Here is a 22,499-nt window from a genome sequence, read left to right on the forward strand (position 1 = left end):
CTTTTTTATTTCAACAATGCAAGTCATTTTTTTCCTTTCAAGTGCAGTAAGCTCTAATTCCTTTCACGGATTTGGCTATACTTTTTGGAACTTTTGGATAATTGCTCTTCATCTTTTATATAAGCTTTGAATTTCACATATTTTGGCCACGAGGATCACTGAAGAGACATGTATTGTCGAAATGCTCATCTGGTGCAGAACAAATGGTACCGTTATTGTTATTATGGCACACACAAAAACAAGATTTCTTCTCCTTTTCCTTCACGGTTACGAGTCGAACTCTATTAAAGTAGATCCATACATGTCATAAAACGCTTAAAACAAATCAAATATTTTAAAATACACATGGATTATGGTATTAATCCCTTAATTACTGCCTTTTGTCTTGTTAATAGCAAGAATGTTATTTCCAAAGCAAATGAGTTTAAGTATGTTTTGTAAAGAATATTGCCATAAAGATTGGATGTGAAATACTAGTACTTGAACATATAAGATGTCTGCATATTGATTTATATTTACGAATGATGTCCTTGTACCGATGATGCAATTTAGCAAATATTTCGACTAGTTTGTGATATCTATATATTGACTTAATAATCAAAGGTATACAACACTATGTAAACCATTTTTCTTTCATAATAAACATTTTATTTTTAAGATTACATGCCTCAGAATTTTTTTAATTATTTATTTCAATGCTTCAAAATTAGGTATTACGTTAGAATCATTACAGACCACATACCAATCATTGGTAAAAATTCGACTTTGAGCTTTCCTGGTGAAGGTAAATCATGAAAAGCCTGTCAGTCACATAGAAGTATTTAATGTGTTTTATTTTCATTTAGCATGTAAGATGATAAACTATATGACCAATGTATATTCTCACCCAGCTGTATGCTAATGATGCTATACATGAAAATCTTTTTTTTATATAAGTTAACACAATGGATACAGATTTTATATATACATGTATGTTTTTATGAAAATATGTTTTAGTACAATGTATGTTTCAACAATAACAATATTTTTTTTAGGAAAGCTCTTCCTAACAGTTGAAGTATGTAATGGAACCATGACGTTTAGGTCATTGATACACATATACGTATCCATTCTTTGTTTGTATATATTTTCTGAATCTTTTCATGGTAAATTTTTGTTAAGATGTTCATGTGAAGACAACGTGTTTGTTTACAAATTTTTTTAATGTCTGATTGTATGTTTTAATGACAATTATTTAAACCAGAAGTTGTAACATATATGTATTTCAATCTTTCAATGCAATTTAAAAACTCTATGATATTTGTGTTGGCCTACAATCCTTATCTGTTGCTACGATCAGTACCAATAAACCCAAATACATTTAAAAAAAATGTCAACTTGAAACGGCAATAAAACAAAAATTTCAAAATGAAATAAACAAAATGAGCTTATTAAAAGTTTAAAGGATCCCCCACTTCAAGTTAGTATCTTTATATAAGTAACTCTTCTTCAGATGATCACTTCTAAGGTTCCATTAAAACAAAATAAAAAGAAGATGTTTGATTTAGAACAATGTCAAACAGACACATAAGATCACAATAGGAAGACTCATAGAAGTTGTATACAATGGATAAGCGTCGTTGTACAGTTTTCCTTTTTTGATGAAGGAAGGCTGCTCCTGAAAGCTAGAGGCTTTTAAAGTCACCTTATCATTGTTGAATTTGAATTTAAATTTGTAAAAATCAAACGATTTTAGAGATATTCCTGTAGTGTCGCCATAAAACTCATCCTTAGTTTCTGAAGGATAGAGCACAAATGTCAAATAACCATACTTCAATTTCAGTTTATTATTCTCTTTGTGTTTGTCAATCTTAATTTTACAATAGGCTTTATTTTTATACGTCCCAGTGTGTTCTTTCTGACCTGTTGTTGGTTTTTTTTTGTCTTGTGGATAGTTAGGTTTTACTTGTGATATATATCAGATTTTAACCATGGTTCTGGATAGGTACATATGGTTAATGTATTTAGATATGGGATATGACCAGTATACACATCAAATATCTAATTATGTAATGATAGTATAATTTGGATCATTTCCAGTAAATGCTACAAAAATGTCAATATCAGCCTCGGCGTACCAGGATAACATTGCCCTATATCCCCATGTAGATCCAGTATGGACAACCATTCTGTCCACTAAAAGAAGAAAAATTGAGATCAACTTCAGAGTGGAATGTTTTATAATATCTATAGGTTGAGTTTTGTGATATTAGCTGATATTTCCAACTATTTGATTGCTGCTTAATCTATCTCTAGATCACACATTTATGTTAGCTTTTGTCATCACTAAGTCATAGCATCTTCATAGTCAAATTAACGTATAAACACCTGCTGATCCAAATGGAATCACTTTCGTAATAAGAATTTTGCACAGTATTGATTACTACGTGAAATCATTCAAAAAAGTCTTTGGTGACAGGCCTTTAGGAATTCGTACATTCTTGGCCTATATTTTCCTTTTTGGGGGGTTTTAGTATTCCTGACATATTCATAATCATTGTGGCAATTTTTACTTCTAACCATTTAAACAATGAGAAGAAGGCAGAGCTGTGTTGAATTTGTCCTGTCTTTGTATAAGACATAATGGTAGGTGATACTTTCTCAGCATCATATTCGATACCTTATGATAAGATAAACAAACCGTAAATATCAATAACAAAGTGATCTAACTATTGTGAAAGGATAAAATGTTATAATAAAATATTCTTATTTAGAAAGTGGTTCCTATTTACAGTCAATAAAATGGTTTAAGTCATATTTGTATTCTTGAAGATGTAGTATTGCTGACTGTTTTTAATGTTTTTAATACGAAACAACAAAAACACTGAAGTGCAACCAAAAAAAAACAAAGGACAATGCAACACATACGAAACGAACGTATAACCAATAATAACAAATTCCATCTAAACTCTATTTTGTTAAAGGAATTTGTACCTTAGTTGTTATGCCCCATCTACGATAGAAGAGGGGCATTATGTTTTAATGTCTGTGCGTCCGTTCGTTCGTCCTTCCGTCCGTTCGTCCCGCTTCAGATTAAAGTTTTTGGTCAAGGTAGTTTTTGATGAAGTTGAAGTCCAATCAACTTGAAACTTAGTACACATGTGCCCTATGATAGGATCTTTCTAATTTTAATGCCAAATCAGTGTATTGACCCCAAATTCACGGTTTACTGAACATAGAAAATGATAGCGCAAATCTCAGGTTAAAGTTTTTGGTCAATGTAGTTTTTGATAAAGTTGAAGTCCAATCAACTTGAAACTTAGTATACATGTTCATTTTCTCATTCTCATCCGTATATTATGGACACATTCTTGTTTTAAATATCTAAATTAACAGAAAGTTTTTATGTTTTAATCAAATTGAACGATTTGTGGATCTTGAAGCAAGAAAAACCAAATGGTTGTATGCGTGTACAAAATGGCTTAGTCATTGACATATTTAAGGAATGATTGATTGGATGTTTGTTGGTCAATACTTTTCTCTGTAACAATGGCACAATTTCTCGGAATACTTGCCTCTATAATATCCAGTTCTCCAACCCAGTGCATAGTTGCTTTAAATATTCTTGACTGTAATGTCCGGCTTTGAGAAGTATTTGTGTGTGTAGGTATAGGGTATGGTATTAAAAGGAGTAGTTATGCCTATAAAGGCCTGTTCTGAAATCAATCTGGTACCGTCTTGAAGCCTTCCGCCATTTAGAAAGAAACGTGTCAACTTGTGACATGTCATTGGCAGTAGAAAGTACGCACCCTGATCCACAAATTTCAGCATATTGCCTGAAACAGATTATGTATTCCACCAAGTCAATTTCTAATTGTTTTATTTCATTCACATCATATAAATTTATGTTGCCGTACAGTATTTTTTTGTTGTTACTAAGGGCTAAATAAGTAATGACTTCCATAGACCCTACATGTGTATATCCTAATATCTCGATTATTATCAGGGATTTTTAATTCAATGCCGTTTTGTCTCATTAATTCACCGTTTAAAGAACATTTCAGCATCAGTATCAACACTTATATTTCTAACTTCCGGAGAATCAATGTCCAACCATTGCATAGTAATTAACAGTCAGTGACACGTTTTGAAAACAAAAACAAAATTATAGTTTTTTTATGTTCTTTTTTTTTTGTCGCAATGTATAAGTACCTTGTAATGTCGACTCTGTGTTTTTGTTATATGTATTTCTGCTTAGGATGGAACTGATTAGTTATAAACTGTTTACAATTTATTTATTTTTTTGTTCTTATGTTGTACTCTTATACCACTGTCCAAGGTTAGGGGAGAGTTGGTGCTGTACGCCTTACTGCTAGTTTCGATGCCACTGCTGGTGGGGATTTATTTCCCCGAGGGTATCACCAGCCCAGTAGTCAGCACTTTTTGTGCTGACATGATTTATCATTGATATGGTTATATTTATAAATTAACTGTTCACAAAATTTAGAATTTTTGAAATACTAAGGCTTTTCTACTTCAGGCATAGATTACCTTAGCTGGATTTGGCAAAAATTTTAGGAATTTTGGTCCTCAATGCTCTTCAACCTCGTACTTTATTTGGCCTTTTTACCTTTTTGGGATTCGAGCGTCACTGATGAGTTTTTTTTTTGTAGACGAAACTCGCGTCTGGCGTATATACAAAATTTAGTCCTGATATCTATGATGAGTTTATTAACTAGACACATTATGTATGGACCTGTCCCAAGTCAAAAACATGTAATTTAGTGGTTGTCGTTTGATGCTGTATATCAAATTTGTGCGTATTTTGGGTTTTTTTTTTTGGTTCATTGTTTTGTACATAAATCAGGCCGTAACTTTTCTCGTTTTAAATTGTGTTACATTTATAATTTCGGGGTATTTTATAGCTGACCAAGTGGTATGGGTTTTACTCATTATAGTAGGACGCCGGTATAGTGACCTATATTTGTTAATATTTGTCTTTTTGGTCGCTTTAGGAGAGTTTTGTTATCAGCAATCATACCATACCTTCATATTGTTATAGTTCATGCACAAGCATTTTATCATTCATATTTCTACTGTTTTATCAAAATTAAAAGGTGCTCAGCTCCATTCTTTTCCAAATCCTGCATCCACTGATGAAGCTCCTTTTTAATCAAACTTTCTATTGTCTAGTTAATGTCATTAATATTTTATAAATAAATAATAATACTTGCCTTGTAAAGTTGTATTTTTACGTAAATGTTAATAAATAAGCTTTGGATTTCAAATGTTTTGGCCACGAGCATCACTGAAGAGACATGTATTGTCGAAATGCGCATCTGGTGCAAGAAAATTGGTACCGTTAATTTTATTACATACAATCAATGACTACTTTATCAATCATTTATATACTATACTAGAAGTGGACCATTGTTGCCTGACAATTTTTCTAAATCTGTATGTTTTACTTACGCTAATAGATTTTTCGGAGTAAGATCAGTGTCAAATCTCATCTCATTGTGTTTCGGGATACCTGTTTTGTGGGACAACAAATCTCGTAATGTGACATAGTCTGATCTTAAACTGTCGTAGAAATCTTTTTTCCATGTAGAATTTTCTTTAATCTTGTATCCAAAGTATAGCTGTTGAATGGAATTATATTAAATGTGTAAACAATTGTAGTGCAGTGCAAGCTTCAACGGCTAGATTAGCCAAGGAAAAGACCAGATTTTTTTCAAATCCTTTTTCAAAATATTACGATTTTTACCCACCTTGGTAAAATGGCAAGTGTGAGCATTCCCAATCACTTGGTGTCCCTCGTCCGTCGCCTTGATCTGTTAACTTTTACAAAATCGTTTTCGTCTCAAAGTACTCAAACTCAACCAAAATATGTTTTCATTGTTGAAGGTGCAAATATACCAAGGAGAGTAAATTAACACATACACTTTAATTTCTACGATTTATTAAAGCAATGATGATATTTACTGTGTATTATCAATTGTGACTTACAATGGACAGAACTAATCAGAAACATTAACAACAAAAATCAAAATTAACATAAAAGCAATTATTATCTATTGAAATGAGATTTACAGGGCATTTATGCTTTGCTTGGAATATATAATAAAGTAATGTGTTGGTTTAATACTAGCCTTTTCTGAATGTCTGAGATTCATAGAAATGTCACTTAAACAATTTGATTTGAGCATATAAAAACATACAAAAACCTTGGTTAACAGCAAAATCGAAGAACTAAAAATGAAATGTGTTATAAAATGAAACAATTTATGAGTTACAAGACCTACTAACCTCATAAACATGTACACAATCATCAGTTGACACACATACGTGTTATAATATAACTTCAAAAACAAAGGAAAGGTAAATAATTACTTCGACTTGCCAAACTTTCTAGGATGTTTGCTTAATTATTGTATACTCATATGCGGCTTAGCTTAGCGAAAGGTAGTGCGACGTAATCAGTCAAACAAACTTTATTAGATTAACTCTCTAAGGAACGATCGTTTCCATTGGTCAATTCAAACCTTCGACCTCACACCTTCGAAAATAGAACACACATACTATAACGTTGAATGGACTGATTAATATTCACGTATCTGGTCAAGGTCGTTTAAAGCTTCCATCGACATATTCTCATACATGATTCCAATCACAATTCTAGGTTTTATAAATGTGCATGTGAAATTCATTGGTTTTATAGTTTTCTGAAATTGGTAGTAAAGTTTGAACTTTAAAATCTTAACAGTTTTCATATCTAAATATTCAATTTAAATGTCTCCTCTAAATCAAGGGACGACATCACAAGTTCAATGTAGGATAAAAAAAAAACTCAATTCACATATTTTTTTCATTTATTCCTCCCCCAAGTTGCTTATCCTGCATTTTATTTTACTCAATGGACTCGATGAATTAACGTTGTACTTGAAAATGAAACCGTACTTTTCTACAAACACTTCATATTCTTTTCCAAGTTTTATGTATTCGACATAGGATAGCGATTTTTTTCTGATTACGTTTACTTGAAAAAAAAAAAATCCCGAAATTGTAAGTAAATTCATAACATGTAACCAACCATGCTAAAAACGGAGATGGCCAATCATGGCACAAGGGATGATTAAATGTAGTTTATAAACTCCAATGATATACTTCATTAGGTTTTGTTATTCTCGGTTGAAAAACGAACGTAAATTATATATAGTAAATATTTATAGACCGTTGGTTTTCCCGTTTAGATGGTTTTACACTAGTAATTTTGAGGACCTTTATAGCTTGTTGTTCAGTGGCTCCGTGTTGAAGGCCGTACATTGACCTATCATGGTTTACTTTTATAAATTGTTATTTGGATGGGGAGTTGTCTCATTGGCACTCACACCACATCCTCCTATATCTATGTAAATAGACACAAACAGTTTTTAAAAGTGTTTATTCATTAAATCATTCAAATGTATCGATAGAAAGGTGAGTTTCTTCTTGTGCATGCATTTAGTCATCCTTAATTTCTTGATATTTTGTATATCAGTTTATCATACACGTTTCGTTTTGTATTTCATTTTAAATACGAATACATACTACATATACTTTAGCGGACAGTTCAACAATGTTATGCAGCTCTATTCTTACAGTATAAAATTGAAAGATAAATGTTCATCCATTTAAAATCGAAAACAGTACTTTTATATTGAAAAAAATGACACTGAAATTAACAACTATAGGTCACCTTACGGCTTTCAATAATGAGCAAAGCCCATACCGCATAGTCAGCTATAAAAGGCCCCGAATTCAAACAAGAGAATTGTTCCTTATAAACTACGATTTCTCACAAGTATTAATTTATTATTTAGTTCCACACATGCATAAGAAATAATCTTCGCCGATGTAACATTTCAATTTATTACAACAACATGCCTTAACTGAATTCATTCAGGTGCACCATTCATACGATTTAAGTTATTTTGTTTCTATCTTTGGGGGACAATTTCCTCCGTTTATGGTACGCTTATAGCTACATTTTTGTACTGTGTGTATGTTTTATAGCATGAAAATAATAAAAGAGGAATGTCAGTGCAACCCCTGATTAATGATTGTAATGGATCAGTATTATGAGATACTTATTAATAAGTGACTACGACATTATTAGGATTATAACCTATCGTCAGTATGAAAGAAATTAAAAGTGGTTCATATATTCATCCGTATAAAAGCAGCGCTACATTAAAGACCTGTTGGTGACCTTCTGCTGTTGTTTTTTCTATGGTCGGGGGGTTGTCTCTTTGACACATTCCCCATTTTCATTCTCATTTTTACCTGTATTTTATTTTATCCTTATATTTCTCATGATGCCGGGTACAATATAATTGAGTTGCTGCATGCAAAAAACTTAGAATATTCTTTAAAACAAACTATCAGTATGATATTTCGACCCCACTACTTGAAGTTAATAACTATATCAGTTTAATATTTCGACCCCACTATTTGAAGTTAATAAAACATTTATTTATTTCTTGTGACCAAAGGTTTGTAAACTAAACAAATAATTGTTTTTACGTTCGTAGTAACATAGTAAATTCCATTGTCGGTCACCTGTGTCAATTCACGTGCACACTTATTACATTGTTGTTGTTTTTAAATCTTTCGGCCAATGAAATGAGACGTAACAAGTTGTTTGTTTGTGATACGCCAGAATGTTATCAATGAACTATCAAACGCTAAAGTCGACTGCATTTCAGTATAATAAAGACTAACATCCAAGGCTGCTTTGTGTTGTTTAACGACATTACTACTCATGAGGGTCTGTGCATAGCTTAAATAAATGCAACAGTAGTATACCGCTGTTCGAAATTCATAAATCGATTGAGAAAAAAGCAAATCCGGGTTACGAACTAAAACTGAGGGAAACGGTTATGGTGCTTATTTGCATTGAATGGGTAAAATGAGATATATCACGAACTTTGTTTCTATCTTATATAGTTTTGAAATTAAGCACAAATTAGCTGATTCAATAAAATATATATAGATACTGTTTTAACATCATAGTTTCTCACATTTAAAGACGAATATCACAAAATGAAGGCAATCGCTCACTGACTGATTAAAATAGTTCATTTATATGTTTGTTGGCGTTTGTTAATGTTGCACTTCAGTCTTCCTGTTGTTCCGTTGTTTTCCTCTAATAGTTGATGTGTTTCCCTAGATTAAGTTGGTAAACCGGATTTTTTATCTCTCAATCGATTTATGACTTTTGAACACCAGTATACTACTATTGCCCTTATTTCGTTATAGATGAAAATCATCTTCTGATACTGAATGCATTATTTAATAACTTACTTGGTCTTCTCTTCTATTTGCTTTGTAAGCAAGACGCTTGCGAATGCTTTTGACAGTGATGATTTTTGAAAAAAAAGTATATCCCCTGTCACAGGCGTATTCTTTTCTATATCCACAAATCCATATCCTCCCACAAACAGAACTCTATCTGATCTGACAACAGATACCGTCAGACCTACGGTTTTGTTAGATTTAAACTTGCAATCTAAAGTGTCCTTTAATACTTGATGTGTACTTGGTGTAATACATGTGATAATCTGCCATATATTTATAATGCATGCATCTGATGTAAGTATAAATAACTATTAATGATAATTGGTACTAGTATATGATCATTTACTTGATATCGCATTGTCATATCAGACACTCATGTTGCCTCATGTGCAAATGCGCACGAAGAGGATTAAGTAAGTAAGTATCAGACACTTAAACAGGAGGACAATGTACTAGTTGTGAGGTTTACTGCAAGAGAGGTAGATGTCTGTAAAATGAGCAGACATTGAAATATTTCTGGCACCAAATGGCTTGCATAAAACGCTGGCATTTTGAACACTGTTGCATTAATCCTCAATGCTCTTCAACTTTGTATTTATTTGGCTTTTTAACTATTTTGATCTGAGCGTCACTGATGAGTCTTATGTAGACGAAACGCGCGTCTGGCGTATAAAATTATAATCCTGGTACTTTTTACACCACTGGGTCGATGCCACTGCTGGTGGACGTTTCGTCCCCGAGGGTATCACCAGCCCAGTAGTCAGCACTTCGGTGTTGACATGAATATCAATTATATGGTCATTTTATAAAAAAAATTTACAAAACTTTGAATTTTTCAAAAACTAAGGATTGTCTTACCCCAGGAGTAGATTACCTTAGCCATATTTGGCACAACTTTTAGGAATTTTTTTATCCTCAATGCTCTTCAACTTTGTATTTATTTGGCTTTTTAACTATTTTGATCTGAGCGTCACTGATGAGTCTTATGTAGACGAAACGCGCGTCTGGCGTATAAAATTATAATCCTGGTACTTTTGATAACTAATTGCATTAAACTTACGTATTTTGAACATATTAGATTATGTGTCAATATAGAGCAGCGCGTAAATTCATGTATTATATTGCATGACCATATGATAAATATAACACAGTAGCTTTTCGGTAAGACCCTAAGACATTTTTATACTACTATACAACAAGTTTAGATATCATAATCATGGTAATCTACACAACAGTGTAAGTCTAGATGTTTTAACTCATTCTTCATATTGAAAAAAGTTCAAATTGCTTAAAAGAAAGTGCCAAATATTATGACATAATTTTAGTTCCAAATGGTGAAGTTGAAATTATACTTTCTAAAATTTCACGGAAGCCATCCCGAGTTGTTTTTCCGCTATGGAATATTCGTTTTACTGGTGATATGTTCTTTATGTAGTAACTACAATCCCCTTCCCTTTTCACGAATGTAACCTACCGAATTAGACTATTTATCGGGTTTGTAATAACCTGAGCAACACGACGGGTGCCACATGTGGAGCAGGACCTGCTTAACCTTCCTGTACACCTGAGATCACTCCCCCTAGTTTTTGGTTGGGTTCGTGTTGTTTAGTTTCTAGTTTTCTATGGTGTCTTGTGTACTATTATTTGTCTGTTTGTTTTTATTTTTACTTCTTGGCCATGGCGTTGTCAGTTTATTTTCGATCTATGAGTTTGACTGTCCCTCTGGTATTTTTCGTCCTATTTTTAGGTAAACTTAATACATTTAAACGTTAATTTTTAGTATAAACCAATGAAAGACTATGTAAGTATGTTTGTATTGGGCATTGTATTGTTGCCTCGCCATTTTATCCCCTACCCCCATGGTTGTTTTATCTAAGCCAAATGACCAATAGTCTTAATCCGTAAATAAATGTGTTTGTGTCTTTTTTGGAGGAATACAGCTTTCCTGACAGACAGAATGTTTTTGTGTAGGTATAAAATTCAAGTTTAGTCTATTATTTTGAAACCCGTTATAAATAGAGAAAATCTGACGGAACGAAAATGTTCAGAATGTTGAGCTCTACTAATTATCTTATATATATGTCAAAACTGTCAGACGATTCGTTTAGGAGTAATTTCCCTTAAATAACAAATTTTACTGGTTTTTATACTTGTCAATTATAGAGATAAATAGTAGCAACTTTAAATTGCAGAAATTATCGGGAACACAATTTCTGCAAATAATTCTTATGGTCGAACTCGTCAGTCAATTCCTTATTAGAAATATTTTCCTTTAATGCAGATTTTCACCAATCTAGATAGGAACATGAATAAGCAAAAAGGATCGGCAAAAGACGAGATCGACAATAAAGTCTAAATGTAAATAAATTTCCAAATACTCCATATTTCAATTATTGCATTTAAATGACGATTTTTGATCATTTTGTTTTTGCGTTTTGTTATATGATTAAAATTATAATAGGTAAATAAAACAATTCAAATCACAAAAATTATCAGCAAGGAAAAATCTACTAACAAGTCCATTGTGGCGATATATCCAGTAAGCTATTACTTTTTATGGATGTGATTGACCTTAAATTAAGATTGTTTTACCCACTTTTGTGTTTTGAGCAAAAATCAAAGAAGACAGAGATAAACTCAACAGACTAAATGACAAGCAATACAAGATCAACAAAACAGAGATTTTTGTCATGAATTCTATTATCGTCTATAATGTTTGAGATTGTCCTTTGTAGGGATTACGGTTAGTTACACCGGATCTTTAGAGCCTCTAGTTCTTATTGAATCCGTGCTATACAGAGACTTGTATTTGTGCAAAAGAGGGACAAAAGATACCAGAGTACCAGTCAAACTCATAGATTGAAAGGACAAGCAGACAAAAAACAGTACAGAAGACACAACATCAAAAACTAAAAACTAAGCAACACGAACCACAATTTAGACAACGTCTCATTGCTTGATTGTTGCTTGTTAAATGCCCTTTGTCATATATACATTTCATATTACAAATGTACAAGCACTTTGATTATCAACTGCCTTTTTTATTTCAAATATGCAAGTGCATTTTTCTTTCAAGTGCAGTAAGTTATGTCACACAGAAAAAGATTTGAAGCAGATGACTTGTAATTGGTATCCTTTTTAAATGTTTATGACATACTGACTCAACAATCAAAGATATGCACCACTATGCACACCATTTTTCTTTTATAATAACGACATTTCATTTTTAAGATAACATGCCTCAGATTTTTTTAATGATTTATTTTCATGCTTCAGAATTAGGTAGTACGTTAGCATTAATACAGACCACATACCAATCCTTGGTAAATATTCGGCTTTGAGCGTTCCTGATGAAGGTAAATCAGAAAAAGCGCGCCAGTCGCATGCAATTATGTAATGTGTTTTATTTTCATTTTATGTGTCAGATGATAAACAATATTACCAATGTATATTATCACCAAGCTGTATTCTAATTATATATGCATGAAAAAAAAATTATAAAGGGAACAAACAAATATTTATATATATATGTTTTATGAAAATATATTTTTAGTACAATATATGTTCAAACAAAAATAAAAATCACTTTTAAGGAAAACTCTTCCTAACCGTTGTAGGATGTAATGGAACCCGTCCTTGTATACTTTCTAAATCTTTTCATGGTGATTTTTTGTTAAGATGTTCATGAGAAGACAACATGTTTGTTTACGAATTCAATTATTTTTCCATAGATATAGAAAGATGCGATATGAGTGCCAATGAAGAAATCCTCCATCCAAGTTACAATTTATAAAAAGTAAACCATTATAGGTTAAGGTACGGCCTTCAAAAAGGAACCTGGACTCACACCGAATAGCAAGCTATAATATCTGATTGTATATTTGAATGACATTAATCTTAATCTTAACTATTTGTAACATATATGTATTAACAACCTTTCAATACGATCACATATAGGTGTATTACATTAAGAAAAATCTATGATATTTTTTTGTTAGCTGACAATTTAATCCTTATTATTAGCTATGATCAGTACCGATTAACTCAAAGACAATTAAAAACAAGTCAGAAGGCAACATAACTAAACCTATAGTTGTTAATGTCTGTGTCATTTTGGTCTTCTGTGGATAGTTGTCTCATTGGCAATCATACCACATCTTCTTTTTTATATTTAAATATGAAATAAACATAATGAACTCATTTAAATTGTAATTAATACCCCAATTCAAGTTAGTACCTATATATAACTTATTCGTCGTCAGATGATCACTTCTAATGTTCCATTAAAACAAAAACAAAAGCAGATGTCTGATTCAAACCAATGTCAAACAGATACATAAGATCACAACAGGAAGATTCATAGAAGTTGTATACATAGGATAAGCGTCGTTGTACAGTTTTCCCCTTTTGAGGAAGGTAGGCTGTTCATGAAAGCTGGAGGCTTTCAAGGTCACCTTATAATTGTTGAATTTAAATTTGAATTTGTAAAAATCAAACGATTTTAGAGATATTCCTGTAGTGTCGCCATAAAACTCATCCTTAGTTTCTGAAGGATAGAGCACAAATGTCAAATAACCATATATCAATTTCAGTTTATTCTTCTCTGTGTGTTTGTCAATATTAATTTTACCATAGGCTTTATTTTTATACGTCCCAATGTATTCTTTCTGTCCTCTTGTTGTATTTCTGTGTTTTGGGTAGCTAGGTTTTACTTGTGGTATGTCAGCTTTTAACCATGGTTCAGGATAAGTACATATGGTTGATGTAATTAGATATGGGATGTGACCAGTGTACACATCAAATATATAATTATGTAATGTTAGTCTGTACAAATAATTTGGATCATTTCCAGTAAATGCTACAAAAATGCCAATATCAGCCTCAGGGTACCAGGATATCATTGCTCTATATCCCCATGTTGAGCCAGTATGGACAACCATTCTGTACCCTAAAACAAGGAAAATTGAGATGAACTTTAGAGTGGAATGTTTTATAATATCTATAGGTTGAGTATTGTGATATTAGCTGATATTACAAAGCATTTGATTGCTGCTTAATTTAATTATCTCTAGATCACACACTGATGTTAGCTTTTGTCATCACTAAGTCATAGTTAGTCTGTTTGTCTTTTTCATTTTTAGCCATGGCGTTGTCAGTTTATTTTCGATTTATGAGTTTGACTGTCCCTCTGGTATCTTTCGCCACTCTCTGATTGCTTGCTTGTTGGTGTTTAAAATAACGCCACGTTCAGCACTGTTGGTCATATCATGGTGGCCATATTTTTAGAAGAAGCTGGAGTGTCCAGAGAACCACAACTTTCGACAGGAAAATTGTTAACCCTATTTATTTGGGTTGGAGTCGAAAGCACCTTCCAATTACACAGACACAGAGACTTGTGTGTGTGTGTGGCCACATGTGGGGTTCAAACTGAGTTTGCACTGAAAGCCTCGGTGGTAACAAGCTAGTGATACATTAGATGAACCATTTAGACCATTCCACCATCGAGGCTCCTATTTTAGTGATTTAAAATATGTCAAATCCACCTGAGTTTAGAAATTGATTTCTACTAAATATCAGAGGATATTATCGAAGCGCGTTACTGTATGAAATTTCACTATTCTATATTACAAAGGGCACACATAACAGGAACAATGTTAAATGTAGCAATAGGTAAACTTTAAGGGTAGGTGTAAATAAGACTGCTCACCAATTATTAAAGCAGGGTATATTTATATTTAATAAAATGTTATTTTTTTTTAATATTTGCCGCTGGGTATTAATAAACAATCAATCAATCTATCAGGATATATATTATTAGAATGACGAACATGATAAATGCCAAAAATATGTCTCATTTTGACGAGCGCATCCGACATGACTTTTATTTCGTTTTCAAATTTATAATTAATTAACTGAACTGTTGGTCGTGTATGGGACAGACAAAAGTAACACAAATATAATTGCTCTAACGCTTTTAGCAGATTCATATAAAGAGATTATAAGATATGGTATATAAAGGTATCAATTAAGTAGTATTTGAATGTGCAATATACAAACTTGTTCAATATTTTTCTCTGTCCCAATGACACAATTTATCGGAATACTTGCCTCTATAATATCCGATTCTCCAACCCAGTGCATAGTTGCTTTGAATATTCGTGACCGGAATGTCTGGTTTTGAGAAGTATTTGTGAGTGTAGGTATAGGGTATGGTATTAACAGGAGTAGTTATGTCTATAAAGGCCTGTTCTGAAATCAATCTGGTACCGTCTTGAAGCCTTCCTCCATTTAGAAAGAAACGTGTCCACTTAGACATGTCATTGGCAGTAGAAAGTACGCACCCTGATCCACATATTTCAGCATATTGCCTGAAAGAGATAATGTTTTTCAACAAGTAAATATCTAATTGCTCAACGTTCAGTTTTTATTCCATTCACATTTTATAAACTTAAAAATCATTTTCATAACAGCGTAGACAACCGCAATACTAATTTTGGTAAACATACCGAATCATTTACCTTTAACTTGCTTGTCATCGGCTATCGATAACAGTGGTTTTACGCTATCGCAGTCTGTCAGAGCCCTTCCAGTGGGAATTTGAATATAATAAAAGAGTTAAGAACATGCAGGTGCACGAGAAGAAAAAAAAAGAAAGTTTGAGTATTCAACATCGAAATCAACAAACAAGGTTTAGTCCTTTGCTATTTATTCGTATTATTTTATTTAGTCGTTTTGAACCTTTGGCGACCCCATAGTTTAAATGTCTATAATACGTACAATATGACAAGTTGGAGTGACAGACGAACGTTTTCCTAATCTGACCCAATCAGTTGATACCCTGAGCGCGTCAAGAAATGGTGGTCTTATCAACGCTGTTATGAAAATGATTATATGTTGACGTACAGTATTTGCTAATGGCTAAAAGAGGGACGAAAGATACCAAAGGGACAGTCAAAACAAACTGTTAAATCAGTAACGACTTTCATAGACCCTTCATTTGTATATCATAAAATCTGGAATATTATCTTGTACTTTGAAAAAATTGCAACATAATGTTTATATGTTTAACAAATATTTTTCATATGTTATGAAAACAAATGAAAAACATATGTTGCAACTTTTCCTGTGTGTGTGTTTATTTCCACACCATTTTATCTCTTTGTACTGACGAGTCTTGTGTAGACGAAACGCGAGTCTGACGTTTCAAATTATAAGCCTGGTACCTTTGATAACTATTTACACAATTGGGTCGATGCAATTGGTGGGAACGTTACGTCCCCGAAGGTATCACCAGCCCAGTAGTCAGCACTTCGGTGTTGACATGAATATCAATGATATGTTCATTTTTATAAATTTACTGTTTGCAAAAGTATGAATTACTCAAAATACTAAGGATTTTCTTATCCCAGGCAAAGATTACCTTAGCTGTATTTGGCACAACTTTTTGGGATGTTGGGTCCTCATTGCTCTTCAACTTTGTACTTGTTTTGGCTTTCAAACTATTTTGATCTGAGCGTCAATGATGAGTCTTATATGTAGACGAAACGCGCGTCTGGCATATCAAATGATATGCCTGGTACCTTTGATAACTTTTATTTACCTTTTTAACTCTTTTATTTACCGTTCTTTTGTTGTACTGTTACAGCACTGTCCCAGGTTAGGGGGAAAGTTCATACTAGTTTTACAACCGCAACATACTGTATGTGCCTGTCCCAAGTAAAGAGCCTGTAACTTAATGGTTGTCGTTTGATGATGTATATCATATTTGTTTTTCGTCCATTCTTTTGTACATAAATCAGGCCGTTAGTTTTCTCGGTTGAATTGTTTTACATGCGTCATTTCGGTTTTTTTTCAAATTTCATGAATAAATGATAATACTTGCCTTGTAAAGTTATATTCGACAGGATGGAGTCCACCGTAATATTCCACGTATCCTTTTGCCAGCAAAATATTTTTTCGGTCTACTGTTGAAGCAAATGTTGATGTTTTCATTTCTAAAGGTTCAAATATGTGCATGGTTACTAGGTTCTCCCATGTATCTTCCCCTATTATCTCAGCAAGGTGAGTGACGACTCCATACATCAAACTATTATACATGTAACTACTTCTAAAAACACCCTCTGGTTTCAGATATTTAAGTCGACTGAAAAATAGAGCATGTTTCTTTTATCTTCCTTTTTTATTTAAATTTAAGAAGATGTGGGATGATTGACAATGATACGACTATCCGCCATAGTCCAAATGTACGTAAATGTCAGAGATGATAGTATGTGTGATTTTTTTATAATTTCATTCTTGTTTTAAATGATTTTTAATTTATAAAACTTCTGTTTTAAATGTTATAAACCTTGCATACAATCACGGATTATTATATAGAATTTGCCAAAAAGATTTATACGAATATAAACTATTTATTATTACTGAATTGATAAAAGAATCTAAGGATTCCTTCGAGGGTATCACCAGCCCCATAGTCAGCACTTCTGTGTTGACATGAATTATCAATGATATGGTAATAATTATAAATTAACTGTTAACAAAACTTTGAATTTTCGAAATTGAAATACTAAAGCTTTTTTTTTATCTCAGGAATATATTACCTTAGCTTTATTTGGCAAAACCTTTAGGAATTTTTGGTCCTAAATGCTCTTCAATTTCGTACCTGAAATCACCCCAACTTTTTGGTGGGGTTCGTGTTGCTTGGTCTTTATATATATATATATATATATATAATTAGTTTTCTATGTTATGTCTTGTGTACTATTATTTGTCTGGTTTTATTTTTATTTTTTAGCCATGGCGTTGTCACTTTATTCCAGCTATGAGTTTGACTGTCCCTCTGGTATCTTTTGCCCTCTTTTACTGATGAGTCTTTTGTAGACGAAACGCGCGTCTGGTGCAAATATAAAATTTCAATCCTGGTATCTATGATGAGTTTATTGTCATTCTTTACTCGTTTATTCATTGTGAGCAGTAAGCACGGAGCAAGTCGTGGATGAAGTTACGACACTCATTAATGTTTGGCTATTATTTATTTTGATTTTATTGAACCATAAAACTAATTTTTGACTCTTCACATTGAATAATCCGCGAAGCGGATTATGTAAAATGTGAAGAGTCAAAAATTAGTTTTATGGTTCAATAAAAGCAAAATAAATTATTGCCATTCATTATAAATAAATTTCTATCAAAAATAAGGCTCAAAGAACTTTTTATATTATTTATATTAACAATAACAACGTACACACATGTTGGCGTATGAATACACAACGTCAGAGTGGGCGTGTCGCCATCAAAATTGACAACATTGAAAATAAAACTAATAATTTTAACCAATCAGAAGACAGTAAAAACGCCAAATTTATTTATTTCCGATTAACAATTGACGGGGACAATATGTAGCTGAGCAATGATTTGAACTCTACGTCATGAACGATGTTAAGGTCTCATGTTATAACATGGGAACTGGGGCCAAAAATGTATTCGGAATTACTGCAATTTCATGACTGTAATTTCATGAGTGTATTGGTACTGATATCAAAATATAGAGTGTATTGGTACTGATATCAAAATATAGATCGTTACATTTGTTGTTTTTATAGTTATTAAGATGATAACACAATGTTGACTGCTGTACCCCTATTTTTGACATTTTTAACTATTGTGTCTGTTTGTTTTGTACACGCATCGGTGACAATGTAACGGAATTTGATGGGACTGTCATACAAGTGAGAGGTTTAGCTAGCTATAAAACCAGGTTCCATCCACCATTTTCTACATTTGAAAATGCCTGTACCAAGTCAGGAATATGACAGTTCTTGTCCATTCGTTTTTGATGCGTTTTGTTATTTGATTTTGCCATGTGATTATGGGACTTTCCGAATTGATTTTCCTCTGAGTTCAGTATTTTTGTGATTTTACTTTTTACACATAGTTCCGGGTAGATATTTTGTAAACATAACAAATTAGAAGGAGTTCAGTATTATCAAAATAGTCAGGAATTTGTTCTTTAACAGAATGGTTATTAAAAATACCGGCAATACAGTTAAACCTGTTTTAAGAGACCACTTAAGGGAGAGCAAAAAGGTTGTCTCTAAGGACAGGTGGTCTTTTTTAAAATACAGGTTCAATTTAAATAAAATATACTTCAAATTGATCTAAAATTGGTGGTCTTTCAAAACAGGGTTTTGCTTAATACAGGTAGTCTTTAAAGCATGTTTGACTGTATTTACAAAATCAAAACCTTTATTGACACATTAGAATTTTTATGATCGTAAAGACAATCAATTTTGGGGAAAAGTTCAGAATAACAATATACAACTATAATTTGGACGATTTCATACTTAGGACTGCAATAAGGAATTGTGTTACAATCCTCTGAAATTGTATGTACTTTATTAACAGGTAAAGCTTGATTAAATACTTGAAGTGGTATTTTGCTGTCTGTCATTTTTTCTTTAGCATAGTTATACTTACGCTACTAGATTTTTCCGGGTTAGTTCAGTGTCAAATCTCATCTCATTATGTTTCGGGATACCTAGTTTGTGGGACAGCAAATCTCGTAGTGTGACGTAGTCGGATCTTAAACTGTCGTAGAAAATTTTCTTTCCGGGTAGAATTTTCTTTAGTTTTGTGTCCAAGGTATAGCTGTTATATGGAATTATGTTAAATTCATAAACGATTACAGTGTCGTACATTTGATCAACTGACCTTGTCAAAATGATATATCATAAATAATTTTCCAATTCAATTTATTATGAATTTTCAGAATATGGCGTTTTTAACTCACCTGGCCAATAGGTCAAGTGTGACTCTTCCCGTCACTTTGCATCCGTCGTATGTTTTCATCGTCCGTTAACGAAACATATACTAATAAAGGCAATATAAGTATATCGGTGTTCAAACGTAATTATTCGATTGAGACTCAGAGAAAACATATCCGGAAAACAAACTAAAACCGAGGGAAATACATAAACTATTAAAGAGGGAAACAAAGGAACAACAGGAACACTGAAATACAACAAAAGCAAACGCCAACTTACATAAAAAACCAACTATTTGATAACAACAGTCATAGTCCTGACTTGGTCCTGGACATTTTAAGCAAAATGGTGGGTTATGTTAGTTTTTTTACTGGCCTTTTCATGATTGTCTGAGTTCCATAGTCATATCTCATTAAGCACATTTCATTGATAAGCTATTGGTGATCATAACATCAAATAAAGATTGGTTTAAAGCCAAATCAAAGACAAATTCATAATAAAATGTTTTATAACCTGAAAGGATTTATGAGTTACAAGATCTTTTAACACCAGAAAAATGTATATAAACATCGGCCTTTAGCGCGTAACAGAACTATCGTTGTCATAAATAAGAGTTGTTATATAACTTCAAATACAAAGGTGAGGTTTACTTGCTTGCCAACTTTTTATGATGTTTGCACAATAATTGTAATAAAGATTTACATGCGAAGGGTGGTTGGTGAATAAGTGCAGCTATCTACAGTATACTATCATAGTTTGTATATTGAAGGCAAAATATCTGTTTTTAGTTTTTCCCTCGAACAAACCCTCTTTGTACGAGTGGCAGTCCACATTTCCGACCTTTATCACGGTTCTGCCCACATTGCAGATTTCAAATCCGAGAGGTTCAATTGATACAGTGTTAGCTTTTCCCTTCGGAAAAGGCACTAATTATTAAATTAGCAAAGAATATACGAATATTCAGAATGTGCTGCAGTAGGTATTTTATATTGTCTGTTTCGGAAAGGAAAAACAATTCATTTTATTAGAAATATAATCTTAATTGGGTTTCTTGTTATTTCAGTTAAAAAAAAAGCAAATATTTCAGTAAATCAAAATCAACAATTAATGCCGTCTTCAATTCTTCATGCAAAGGACAGTACAATATAAAAAAGAAAATGTGGTATGATTGCCAATGAGACAACTGTCCACAAGATACCAAAATGACACAGACATTAACAACTATAGGTCACCGTTTGGTAAGGCTACGACAAACTGCTGTCTGAATGTGCATATCTTTACATCGTTTTAAACGGTAGTTTCAAATTAACATATGGCTATTCGAGACAAAATGAAGACCAATGATCATTAACTTAAAAAAAAATCTTCTCAAATTGACTTAATTATCTAGTAACTTACTTTGTCTTCTCTTCTATAAGCTTTGTAAGCAGAACACTTGCGAATGCTTTTGACAGTGATGCTACTTGAAAAAGTGTATCCCCTGTCACAGGCGTCTTCTTTTTTATATTTACAAAGCCATATCCTCCAACGAACAAAACTTTATCAGATCTGACAACAGACACCGTCAGACCTACGGTTTTGTTAGATTTAAACTTGCAATCAAAAGTTTCCTTCAATACTTTGTCGATTTGGACATTTAGTTGACCATTAAGACAGGCAACGACAGAATATAACAGAAAAAATCTGAACATTTTGACTTGTAACATACAGTGTTTTCATTACGATGAAAGAATGAATTAAGGTGTTTGCGGTAATCTGTCATGTATTTATGCATCTCGTGCAACTATAAATAACAATAAATGATAATTGGTACTTGTATATGATTAATTACATGATATCGCATTATGTCATATCAGATGAAATAAACAAGTGGACAATACACTATTTTTAAGCTAACAGTAAGAGAGTTAGATATTTGCAAAATGCGTCGGAGACGTAGAAATATTTTCTGGATAGTTGAATCCAGAAATATTTTCTGGATTCAACTATCTTCGACATGTAACAAAGGTATTGTGGCTACTATAATATTTAAAAGAAGGGCGAAAATTACCAGAGGGACAGTCAAACTCATAAATCGAAAAATAAACTGACAGCGCCATGGCTAAAAGTGAAAAAGACAAACAGACAACAATAGTACACATGACACAACATAAAAAACTAAAGACTAAGCAACACGAACACCACTAAAAACTGTGGGTGATCTCGGGTGCTCCCGAAGGGTAAGCAGATACCGCTCCTCATGTGGCACCCGTCGTGTTGTTCATTTTATAACAAATCTAATAAATAGTCTAATTCGGTAGGTCTAATTCATGAAAGGGAAGGGGATTGTAGTTACGCAGCCTATATTTATATATAACTTTTAGCAAGTGTGAACATTCTTGATAATTTATCATGAACATTCTTTTACCTGCATATTCA

General features: G+C 32.6%; 1 protein-coding gene and 1 long non-coding RNA gene across 2 annotated transcripts; both read right to left on the minus strand.

The window, feature by feature from the left end:
- Positions 1-5,447: 5,447 nt before the first annotated feature.
- On the minus strand, positions 5,448-10,369 carry LOC143046824 (uncharacterized). Its single transcript, XM_076219885.1, has 4 exons — positions 10,351-10,369; positions 9,325-9,607; positions 8,743-8,800; positions 5,448-5,621 (listed from the first exon to the last, which is right to left on the minus strand). The coding sequence occupies exons 1-4, from the start codon at positions 10,367-10,369 to the stop codon at positions 5,448-5,450; spliced, it is 534 nt and encodes a 177-aa protein (XP_076076000.1).
- A 2,470-nt stretch (positions 10,370-12,839) lies between these two features.
- LOC143045691 (uncharacterized) lies at positions 12,840-21,828 on the minus strand. The gene is made up of 5 exons (XR_012968993.1): positions 21,480-21,828; positions 19,795-19,965; positions 17,201-17,461; positions 15,427-15,686; positions 12,840-14,266 (listed from the first exon to the last, which is right to left on the minus strand). It is a non-coding gene; the product is annotated as an uncharacterized LOC143045691 (long non-coding RNA).
- Between the last annotated feature and the right edge of the window lie 671 nt (positions 21,829-22,499).

The sequence above is a fragment of the Mytilus galloprovincialis genome, chromosome 9, assembly GCF_965363235.1.
Source record: "Mytilus galloprovincialis chromosome 9, xbMytGall1.hap1.1, whole genome shotgun sequence".
In the NCBI taxonomy this organism is placed as follows: domain Eukaryota; kingdom Metazoa; phylum Mollusca; class Bivalvia; order Mytilida; family Mytilidae; genus Mytilus; species Mytilus galloprovincialis.